Consider the following 12,686-nt stretch of genomic DNA (forward strand, 5'->3'; position numbering starts at 1 on the left):
ATTCAGCGCCACTTTGGACAGCTTCAAACTCATCTTTCAGTTAAAATGTGAGCTGTGTATGTCGATACAATTGTATTTATATACTACTAGCCGACTCGACAGACGTTGTCCTGTACACTCGTCTTAAATTTGAAAATCACAAAGTCTCAAATTCACTGGAACATTAAAAAAAAATCATCAAAATCCAGTCCAGCCATTTAGAAGGTAGTTCAATTGTGAATCTGAACATTCCTAAAATCCACTTGAACACACACAAAAAAAAAATCATTCAAATCACACCAGCCGTTTAGGAGGAGTTCACTGTTAACACACGTACAGAAGAATTATATATATATAAAGATAGATTAAAGTCGCCTTAACAAATATATTGATTTTATATTAAATAAAAACTTCGATAAACTTAAATTTGATATTTTTAAACGTATCTTATTGTTGTTTAAATAAATTTATGGTTAATGTATTATTATTTGATAATGATAAAAATCATAGCTGTTTCCAAATCTTAATTTTAACGTATCGAAGACCTATTTACTAAAAACAATGACGTTTTATGCATAAGAAAGTCACTGACAAAAAGAAAGGAAAACGCTTTCGGCTAGATTCATAAATTTTTAAAATATTCACTGTCTTTTTTTAATACATAAGCTAAGAAATAGAGTTTAAATAATTTGATTTGATAAAGAATTATGGTATTTAAGACGTTCCGACAAACACCTTTGAGCAATACTAAACAAAGATTATTATAATATAACAAATTTTATGAAATAACTCTTGATGTTACGAGATATTATTGACGAATTTGTTGGATGTTGTTGTACTTGATTTATGTTAAAAGAGTAGGCACTTACTTTGGAATATATAATTAATATCCAAATACTAAGCGTAAAAGCATACATAAATACTTTCCAACTTCGTTGGTCACGTGTAGAGTTCTACCGATTCCTATAAGTTTGAATAAGCGAAGGCCTAACAGTGAGAAGCTTTTAAAGCCTGATTTATATTAATCTTTAACAATCGAATGCACAGACGATACGAATATTCACATCTTCACCATCGCTATTAAATTAAAATGTTAGCTTGGTTTAACCAGCTTACTCAAATCACCGATAGATGGCGTTATAACCAGATGCAGCAGAAAACACAACGCACTATGTATGTTTATCAACATCTGATCTTAGTATATTTTAATTTATGTTCGTTACCAGGTTACCATGATAATATATTTATATTAATCACTTTTTGGAAGGGCGACTTACTATTATAGTAAGAGCTCTTGTGAAATATAAAAAACTGTGAACAAATTATATATTGTAATAATTGTTATAATATAAATATATAATTATTAGTATTGAGATTAAGAAGGCTAAATGCAATACTAATTACTTGGTATGACGGGGACTGTGACTCTAAAGTAAGTGACCAATACCAGTTACAAAATACAAGCTGTTATTTTAATTCTATCTGTGAATTATAATATACTAGCTACTGTACTGGAGCGTATATTTTTCGTTGTTTTGTGTTACTTGTTAGGGCCATCGATACGTATTACATAGTACTTTATCTTGTGGTAACTTCGAATTTCAAAAGTTCTGTTTAGGTAAAACTGTACTGACCTAATTATTTTAATAGTTTTGATGTAATAAAAATAATCATTATACTTTCGTATTCATTTTATTTCAATACTACCTATGCTTGCTTAAATAGTGATCCTCACCTAGTACATAATTAAAATGTGCCCTTATCATACAAACAATTCAGGAATAAAGAAGAAATAAACATCATTAAATATATTATTCAGTAGGCACTATCAGGTTACTAATATAGTTTTTTCTTACGAAGAGGTGAGCTGTGATACGAATATAAAAACTATATCAGAAACAAAAATTTTAGGTAGATACCTACCTCCATAATGGAAATAAAAACAGAGTCTCTCATTGCAAATTTACTTTAATAATTTATTTACCTACCTAACTTATCTAAGCAATGGTATGTTAAATAAATGTATGGAAGTGATGTATCGATTATTTACGAGTACGTCTGAAAGAAAAATATTCAGTAGACAATATAAGTAAACAGGGTTTTTTTTATCCCACATTTAAAAGAAGAGTTGAACCATAACTATTTTATTACCTTTTGAATCAAAAATAATATAACAGACCTATAAATCACACAATTATAGCTGTAACAAAATACTAGTTGTTACCTACTAAATACTCCTTATCGTTTGTCCAGTAACAGCTATTACTTAAATATCTGTTGTAATTAAATACTTGTTAGTAACAGTTGTTACTCAAATATCAGTCGTTCCTAAAATACTACTTGTGATCAAATACTTGTTCAGTAACAGTTGATGATGATATTTAAATACCTGTGACGATAAATACGTCTCACCCCTAAATAATTCGACAGCTTACTGCAAGAACTCATTAACTTACAAAAACAGAACTATGTATGAAGCCACTTTTACTTTTAGTAATATTGTTTTCCCTATATCATCTTATATGTGATTATGTTAAAGAAAATTAAAATAGTATTACATTGCTGAATATATTTATTATTAAAATCAAATGAGTTTTTTAAATATTAACAATCCATAATTTAAAAAAATAAAATGTAAATTTAATGATTCTTACCATTGGGCCTTTGTTCGAGGTTTGAATGAAGTACTTCTTGAAATAGAAGTCTATTTTAAGAAATACGTACTATTTGAATAATGAATAGAAATAATGATTTTTTTGTGGAAAAAGAAGGCAGATGGGCATGGGAATCACTTGATGGAAAGTGATCACTGCCGCCCAGGGAAAATTTGGGATTTAATACACTGCGTTTCTTGTATATTCGATTCGAATATGAAGCAACCATAACACAAGAAGCCAACAAGTGAAAAAAAAAAAATTCGGTCACAAATTTACAACACAATGACTTTTAAGTAATATTCCTTTGGTGTATAAAAATACATGAAGACTACATTTCAACTTCCTACTTATAAAATACAACGATTTCACAAAGAACAATATTGCTACCAAAGACAGTCTACGACGGAATGTACAATGGCAGCTGGTATCGACGAGTTTAAGAAGTTGTTAACTAGAAAGAACTCGGAGACATATAGTTATACTTGAAATTTATATCAGGTTATATTATTAAATATGGAGACAGTAAGGTTTGTTAATGTTGGGACTAAATACTTTGGGTGAGGACAGCGCAGGTTCGATGGTCGTGGAGATCTTTGGGGGAGGCCTTTGTCCAGCCGTAGACGTCTTCCGGCTGATGATAATGGTGATGATGTTTAATCTCTGCATATATTATGATTTAAAATTTTCTAATAATTGTAAGGTTTATAATCATAAGGTTACGAGCACTATGTTACTACGATTGCGCTGTCCGTCAGTCATTAAACAGCTGATATATTATATCATAACCAAAAATCCAAAATAGCAGCCATTCGTATTGTTATATCGCTTCTCTTGTTTCTTTCAGTCTGTGAAAGAAACAAGAGTACTTAATACTTCTGTATTAAAAAACTACTTACATAGTGTTTGTTATCTCATACGATTAAGAAAACTCTTACCTGTCACATTCATAAAGAAATAACAAACTGAAAATACCAAAATACCACCTGCCTGTAGGTGTATTGAAAAAAAAAACACCAAAAAATTCCATAGATGGGTTATTGAAATGTCAACAGCAGGAAATAAATTCAAATATAAATCTCGTATCGTATAATACTACTTCAAGATTTCGAGTTTATATAAGTAGTTAAAACAATGAATAATAATGAGGATTCATATCATTCGGTGACCCGGTTTAATGACATGATGATGAAAGATTGTAAATAGAAAAAACAGTAAACGGTATAGTTATTGGATGTTATGACGCGTAACCATTTTATTAGTAGAATATTACATTGAAATAGGAAAATTATGAAAAAGACGTCGTTATAAGAGCGGATCTTTGTCAAATTATGTATGCGTCCAAATGTTTTGCGGCAATGAACATTCATGACTTTGGCTATCAAGACCTATACAAATATTTATTAATATTTGTTATGGAACAATATTCATTGTTTTACTTTACGTATTTTCCTTGAAGCCAGCATATATATGATATTAATGCTGTTTCAGGGTTCCGTACTTCTTTAAAAACTTCTGTTTTTTCCCAATTCCATCACCGTACCAGCAGCGTAATTTAAATATATTTCTCAGTATCTGGATGTGATGTATTCCACCATTAGACCAGTGCCGAAGCCTTTGAAAATGATAAAAAGTGAAACAAAATAATAATAGGATGAAACCCATTGAAAAAGGACGAGAATATAACAAAAATGAAGGGAAAATAAATTACGGGCGATCTGAGGTCGGGAAGTAGAAAGGGGGGGTGTTTTAGGGTAAAAAACGGTTTATCTCGATTTCCGGCAAAACTACAAGCCCTATGGCAAAAATTAATTGGCAAAGTTGTAGGTAATAAAGAGATCTACAACTTTTGTACTTACACTTTTTTCACATAACCTCAAAATTTATGTGAAAAATTCAAAAAACCAATATTTTGGTTGGTACCTTATTATGTCCCAAATACACTGTAATTTATTTGATTTAAAATATTTATTTTTTTGCCTTATTTTAACTTAGTATTATAAAAGCACCCTAATTTTCAATCGATAATTCTGACGTGAAAATATCAGCTTTTTTCAAAAAGTTTGGGGGCTTTTTGTTCGTTTAAATACCTACTTTCTGATGGTGTAAAATAAAAAATATAAATTACAATTGTAAATGTTCGGAAAATTTAAGTCCAACAAAAGGCATTTCATAAATAATTCACACCTGTTATTAAGTAGCAGCAAAAATATGGATTAGAAAATCAATAAAATTGAAAAGAAAGGTTAATTTAACACTGATTCATTATCCTTTTTACATTTATAAATAGATTTGATTAATCGTAATCCATATTTTTGCTGCTACGAAACATTATTTTTTGTTATATTCTCATCCTTTACCAATGGGTTTCATCCTACTGCAATTTTTTTTGGTTTCAAAAATTATCGACCCTAGTCTACATAGAGCGGAATTCACGGAACTTTCTTGCTCGTACAACTAAACTGTCACATGTTTTTAATTGCGTGGTGTTTCCGGGACAGTTTAAGATACCTTTAAAAAAACCAAAACAACCATCTAACAAGCCGTCAACGTGCCTGCGATTCCTCTTGTGTGTCAAGAAAGTGTGGACAGCGGTGATCGCTTAACAGCAGGTAGCGTACACTGGTTTGTCCTCCTCTTTCATATAAAAATAGAGATGGTAAGTTGTTACTATAATTCGAGTTATTTTCTGTAGATGAGGATGTTTCTGCTGGCCATTACAACGCAGTACCGCTCAAAATTCAAAAAAAATATTGAGCGGTATCGCGATTCCGCTCGTCAATTTGACACATAAGATGTTAAATATCTCAGTCCAGTTATTCACTACCTACAGAGCTCTTACCTCAGAGAAACATAGATAGTACTAGCAGACAACTGCTTGACGGCAGGGTCAAGCTGGCTCCCTATGCAAAGTAGCCTCCCCCTTAGTGTTATCGGAAATGTTCGACTACGAGCAGGTACTTCACACACCGCGGCATAGTGCTCAACCATAAGTGGTGCACGTCAAGGGCAAATATGAAGGCAAAACGAATTGACCCCTTCACCGCAAATTGGCCCGTTGCGTTCGTAGCTTCTTACAATTAGCGTTAGTGAGGATAGCTTGCTTCAGTGTCAGTTTGTGAAACTCGAAATGAAAATGTATCACATATTTATTTATATTTTAATAGGCTGAGTGGTCACGTACTCTTAAATGAGCTCCACGTAAGTTAGTTAAAAAAAATTGAATAAGAAAAACAGAAAACTATGAGTCAAATTGTTTTATGAGGGTCACAGACCTTTGTACATGATGTAAGACAAGATGTGGACTTATTAAATACTTTTCTAAAATAATTACTTTTCATTATTTGCATTTAGCCATTTTACAATTGGCCATCTTGGTATTTATTACTTTTAATTAAAGTGCCAGTAATTAGTACGCACACTGTCTTAATATTGGTTATCTAACTATAGCTGTTTATGGAATAACCACTGATTAACAAAAGGATAGACGTACAGAAGAACAGAGAAACGTAGTCTTAGTATGAGGATTTTTGTTGGTTTCGATATGGAACCCAAAACATTAACGAAAAGGAAGTTATATTCTTGGCTTCAAACAACAACAATTCATATTTACATTAATTAATATACTTTTTAGTTGACTCATGCTGTAGATGTAATTTAAAAGCAGCACAAACTGTATATTTATGTTCATAACATTTGAAACGAAAGTATATTTCTTAAAATGTTCACTTTGCTGGACATGATAAATGTTTAATGACCTGCTGAAGTATAATTTTTTCTTCATTTAATACATATTTTAGACCAGAATACTTTAAAATTCGAGTAAAGGAATATCTCATTTCATAATTGATAAAAGTGTTTATGAACGAAAAAGAATATTTTGTGAATATCGATCTTCAGATCGAAGAAAATGGAATTAATTATATTTGTTATTTTTATAAAACCTATATTACTTAAAACTCTAAAGGTTAACCAGTTCAGTAGGCGATTTGCAATTTTATTTAATGGTCATTCTGTCAAATATATGTTTTTTAACTTCCCGCTAAGAAAATTAAATTTTTTTGAAAATTCGGGAAGTTATTGGTTTTACCCCGTTTTTCGAAAGTCGAGTTTTCATCAGATCAGAAGCTTCTCTGACTATTCCCGTGATGATGTACGTACGTCTGTATGTATGTATGTGTGTGTGTATGTCTGTTTGTATGTAGTCCTCTTTTAACTTTTTTTTATCATATAATATGTTTTTTTTGGAGTAACTCTTAACATCAAAAAACCACGTCGATCACCACCAAGCCGTAGAAAATCGATTGATTCGTTCGTGGGTTGACGAAAGAACACCGAAAAATGTGTTTTTTCGGAATTACTTTGACATTCCGAGTGCGATCTAAGTGCGATGAATTGATACTCAAATATTCTTTATGAGGCTGAAAAAGCTGCGTTTAGGTAAGGAATAAGCGGGAAGTTGCAGGGACGGTCTTTTAGGGTCAACCGTTTACCTTTTTTTTAGATGATGTGCAGACAGGACTAGAACTACGATAAAAAATTGAAGAGCTGCAGAATGAAACAATGTTTCACATCACACACGTGGCTAACTTATACATTTATATCCCAGAATTATAAATCAGAACATCATTTATATTCATTTTCAATTGTCGTACAATAGTCCTTATAATAATATCTTATAAAACAGGCATAACAGTCAAGAAAGTAATTTAAAACCACTTTAAAACAAAAGGGTCTTGAAAGAAAAGCTTTAGTTTTCATAATGTGTTGCAATTTACAAAGTGAGGCGCCGGCATAATGTAATTGAGTCAGAGCATTTCTTGACTTGGCTACTTACAACAATTCTATTCATTCTTAAGGATAATGAAATATTATTACAAAATAGTGCATTTTGTTAAAAATTTAGAGACATGAAATACAACATTGTGTATTTAAATAACAAAATTGTATCGATATAAAATTTAATATATCTATTGATTTTAAGTGATTCCGTTGATTTAAGAATCTTAAAGTTCTTCAAAATAAGTTTAAACATTTATGTATTAGTGATGATCCAACATACATAATATCCTTCAATAAATACAGTCTAGAACATAATTGGTATTTAATCTAGCTTATAATTATTGCATAATATAATAGATTGGATAAATTCAGTGCAGGACCGATCGTGATGGCGATCTTTGGTGCAGGGTCTTTGTCCAGCAGTTGACGGCTTCTAGCTCAAATGAAAAAATGAATGAAAAAAAGGAGAAAAGCGCACGTGTTTCTACTGATGGTAAATGATCAAATCTCTCTTGTTACTCTACATGAGTCCCCACAGTGTTGCTGGTTGGAACGTGTTACTCTACACAACTCACCACAGTTTTGCTGGTTGGACCTTGTTACTCTACATGAGTCCCCACAGTGTTGCTGGTTGGACCTTGTTACTCTACATGAGTCCCCACAGTGTTGCTGGTTGGACCTTGTTATTCTACTTGAGTCACCACAGTGCTGCTGGTTGGACCATGTTAGTCTACATGAGTCACCTCAGTGGTGCTGCTTGGACCTTGTTCCTCTACGTGAGTCCCCACAGTGTTGCTGATTGGACCGTGTTAGTCTACATGAGTCACCACAGTAATGCTGCTTAACCTTGTTACTCTACGTGAGTCCCCACAGTGTTGCTGGTTGGACCGTGTTAGTCTACATGAGTCAACATAGTGTTGCTGGTTGGACCGTGTTAGTCTACATGAGTCACCACAGTGGTGCTGCTTGGACCTTGTTACTCTACGTGAGTCCCCAGAGTGTTGCTGGTTGGACCATGTTAGTCTACATGAGTCACCACAGTGGTGCTGGTTGGACCTATTTACTCTACGTGAGTCCCCACAGTGTTGCTGGTTGGATCGTGTTAGTCTACATGAGTCACCACATTAATGCTGCTTGGACCTTGTTACTCTACATAAGTTACTACAATGGTGCTGGTTGGACCTTGTTACTCTACGTGAATCCCCACAGTGTTGCTGGTTGGACCTTGTTACTCTACATAAGTTACTACAATGGTGCTGGTTGGACCTTGTTACTCTACGTGAGTCCCCACAGTGTTGCTGGTTGGACCTTGTTACTCTAGATAAGTTACCACAATGGTGCTGGTTGGACCTTGTTACTCTACGTGAGTCCCCACAGTGTTGCTGGTTGGACCGTGTTAGTCTACATGAGTCACCACAGTGGTGCTGGTTGGACCTATTTACTCTACGTGAGTCCCCACAGTGTTGCTGGTTGGACCGTGTTAGTCTACATGAGTCACCACAGTAATGCTGCTTGGATCTTGTTACTCTACATAAGTTACTACAATGGTGCTGGTTGGACCTTGTTACTCTACGTGAGTCCCCACAGTGTTGCTGGTTGGACCGTGTTAGTCTACATGAGTCACCACAGTGGTGCTGGTTGGACCTATTTACTCTACGTGAGTCCCCACAGTGTTGCTGGTTGGACCATGTTAGTCTACATGAGTCACCACAGTAATGCTGCTTGGACCTTGTTACTCTACGTGAGTCCCCAGAGTGTTGCTGGTTGGACCTTGTTACTCTACGTGAGTCCCCACAGTGTTGCTTGTTGGACCGTGTTAGTCTACATGAGTCACCACAGTGGTGCTGCTTGTACCTTGTTTCTCTACGTGAGTCCCCACAGTGTTGCTGGTTGGACCGTGTTAGTCTACATGAGTCACCACAGTAATGCTGCTTGGACCTTGTTACTCTACATAAGTTACTACAATGGTGCTGGTTGGACCTTGTTACTCTACGTGAGTCCCCACAGTGTTGCTGGTTGGACCTTGTTACTCTACATAAGTTACCACAATGGTGCTGGTTGGATCTTGTTACTCTACGTGAGTCCCCACAGTGTTGCTGGTTGGACCGTGTTAGTCTACATGTGTCACCACAGTGGTGCTGCTTGGACCTTGTTACTCTACGTGAATCCCCACAGTGTTGCTGGTTGGACCGTGTTAGTCTACATGAGTCACCACAGTAATGCTGGTTGGACCTTGTTACTCTACGTGAGTCCCCACAGTGTTGCTGGTCGGACCTTGTTACTCTACATAAGTTACTACAATGGTGCTGGTTGGACCTTGTTACTCTACGTGAGTCCCCACAGTGTTGCTGGTTGGACCTTGTTACTCTACATAAGTTACCACAATGGTGCTGGTTGGATCTTGTTACTCTACGTGAGTCCCCACAGTGTTGCTGGTTGGACCGTGTTAGTCTACATAAGTTACTCTACATAAGTTACCACAATGGTGCTGGTTGGATCTTGTTACTCTACGTGAGTCCCCACAGTGTTGCTGGTTGGACCGTGTTAGTCTACATGTGTCACCACAGTGGTGCTGCTTGGACCTTGTTTCTCTACGTGAGTCCCCACAGTGTTGCTGGTTGGACCATGTTAGTCTACATGAGTCACCACAGTGGTGCTGGTTGGACCAATTTACTCTACGTGAGCCCCTACAATGGCTGGTTGGACCGTGTTAGTCTACATGAGTCACCACAGTAATGCTGCTTGAACCTTGTTACTCTACATAAGTCGCTACAATGGTGCTGGTTGGACCTTGTTACTCTACGTGAGTCCCCACAGTGTTGCCGGTTGGACCTTGTTACTCTACATAAGTTACCACAATGGTGCTGGTTGGACCTTGTTACTCTACTATAGTCCCCACAGCCAGGTGGACACACAACGGCGCCTTTATCTGTGAAGCAGTAACGTACAAGCATTATTGTTTCTCGGTTTGAATGTCGCTGTAGTTAGTAAAATTTCTGAGCTGACACGTAACCGAACTGACATTATATTGTATCGGGGGGCCGTATCACATACCATCAGAAAGTAATTATTTTGAGTTTAATTAATGCTAACCTAGAATTTAAATGATTAAGTCATCCGACACATTGCACGTAATTCGCAATGTTTTGTGTAATGTTACTATATTATATGTTGTCAATTATATAGATCTATTCATAAGCGCACACCTATATAACAATATTTAAAGTCACTCCGTAGCACTGATTCTAGCACTATGGCATGCATCTAGATACCCGGTATTATAACAAAACTACACGAACCTATATTTAAAATAATAATATCGGAATGATTGATCCAGACATAAGCGCGTTAAAAAATGCTTCAACTTTGTGGTAATAATATACATTGTAATCTTGCTATAACTGAGAACGCATATAAATTACGTCTTCTAAAAAAGAAAATGTCACAAAATCTTCACAAATTGATGTAATATAACCAATAATCATAATAATTCAGTACACGCATGTTATTCAACACCACCTTTTAATAATATTGAGTCTTAAATAATTTACTACTTTTTTCGGCAAACTCTGCTGGAAAGTGAAAGTAAGTCGCAAATCGTTAGTCAATCTATGGAAAGGATTTCCCTAAACTCACGCATTGACAGCGTGAAATAATGGAGCAACGATAGTTTATCTACCTGCATGAAAGCCAGAATTATTCCAAAAAATAAAAGAGATTTCAGCTATTCAAGCAATGCGCATTTTTACGAGTAATGAATTACCTACTTCCATTATAATTATAACAGCTAATGTAACTATCGGTAAGCAAATCTTCAGTATTATAACAGTATTTTATAAATGTTTGTCAATGTGATTATAATAAGGTTTTAAGTCAGTGTTATATATAACCTTCAAAATAATATGGAGCTATGACATTATGACCTTCGAATTTGTCATAGCATATACATAGAAGCTCATATTACTTCCTATTTCACAGGATGAGTAACAATTCAACTAAGCTGAAGCACTCAAAAAAGATTCGTTGCCAAATGAATTATTTAGAAATACAATAAATTCAAGCACTTCTATATAAATTGTATTGAACGGTACTTGTACATAACATATTAGGTGCGAGTAATATCTACGCTCATAAGTATTACTTAATACGTAAGTATTCATCCCTACTGTGTGGGATAAGAAATATATATTTTCATGGCACTTCTGACAATAATTTTTATCCTCTGCTCGGCTCAAGTGGACCTAATGTAGTGTAACGTTCATAGTAAGTGGCTTTTCTGTAAATTATTATTACCTTATCATAATGCGGGATTTTGCTATTATTTTGTGAGGCAGTTGTATTGTTTTTTCAATACATAATAACTTTGTACTTTTGCCGAACTCGACTCTATGTCCAATATGTAATATAGACGTTGGGTCTTAAACTTCTTATATTTCAGTTGTTTAATTGTCTTATGATTCCTCTCGTGTTATGAAAGAAAAGTATTAGTATTTGCATTCAAATTCAAGTATTATTATTCAAAATAGGATTCAAAATCACTTATTGAACGTCAAAAACTCCTGTATTAATTGTACATAAACTACTGTACTTATCTGTACTAATTTCAAACTTGAATATATCTGTATGAATTATTAATATAATCTGTAATTATATTATGTATACCAAATTCTCTGTTCTACCACTATAAATAATTTATAAATTGGCAAAAAACAAAATTCAACTAAAAACGTATAAGTGTATGAATTTAAGATTAACTAGTTGTTATATGTATTTAAGACCATACTCCCATGAATTTAAGGGCACAACGCAACTTTTGACCCCCAGGTTTGCGGATGTCCAAGGGCTGGTTGCCTTACCAATTCTCCTCTTGCCGGTTTACCCCCTCTTATATAACAAAAATATACCAGTGGCTGACATGTTCGGCTTCGTCTCTGGACTTCTTCGATTGCTTGGTGACTACCTCTGTAATCGTAGGCAGTATGACAGGATCGGCATATTCGAGTCCCCGCAATATCACACGCTTTCTGGAGTTTGTCAGGGCTCGATTCTTGGCCCACTCCCAGTTCTGCAAACGTCACGACCTAGGGGTAATGTTTAATCATAAACTGAACTTTAATGATCATGTTATTGCTCTGGCATGATAATCGCATAGGCGCCTCGGCTTCGTTCTTAGAAATGCAAGGGATTTTCGCCACGCAAATGTCATCCGGCTGATCTACAATGCGTTAATTAGATCAAAATTAGTATCTAGCGCCGGCATCTGGAATCCGC

General features: G+C 34.9%; 1 protein-coding gene across 1 annotated transcript; it reads left to right on the forward strand.

Moving 5' to 3' along the window:
* Positions 1 to 7,939: 7,939 nt before the first annotated feature.
* On the forward strand, positions 7,940 to 8,260 carry LOC126979021 (uncharacterized). The gene has a single exon (XM_050828168.1). The coding sequence runs from the start codon at positions 7,940 to 7,942 to the stop codon at positions 8,258 to 8,260; it is 321 nt and encodes a 106-aa protein (XP_050684125.1).
* The last annotated feature ends 4,426 nt before the right edge of the window (positions 8,261 to 12,686 follow it).

Source organism: Leptidea sinapis, chromosome Z (genome assembly GCF_905404315.1).
Source record: "Leptidea sinapis chromosome Z, ilLepSina1.1, whole genome shotgun sequence".
Lineage (NCBI taxonomy): Eukaryota > Metazoa > Arthropoda > Insecta > Lepidoptera > Pieridae > Leptidea > Leptidea sinapis.

Excerpts from the sequence above, each read along its gene's own strand:
- LOC126979021 (XM_050828168.1), top strand. The coding sequence starts at position 7,940 with ATGAGTCCCCACAGTGTTGCTGGTTGGAACGTGTTACTCTACACAACT.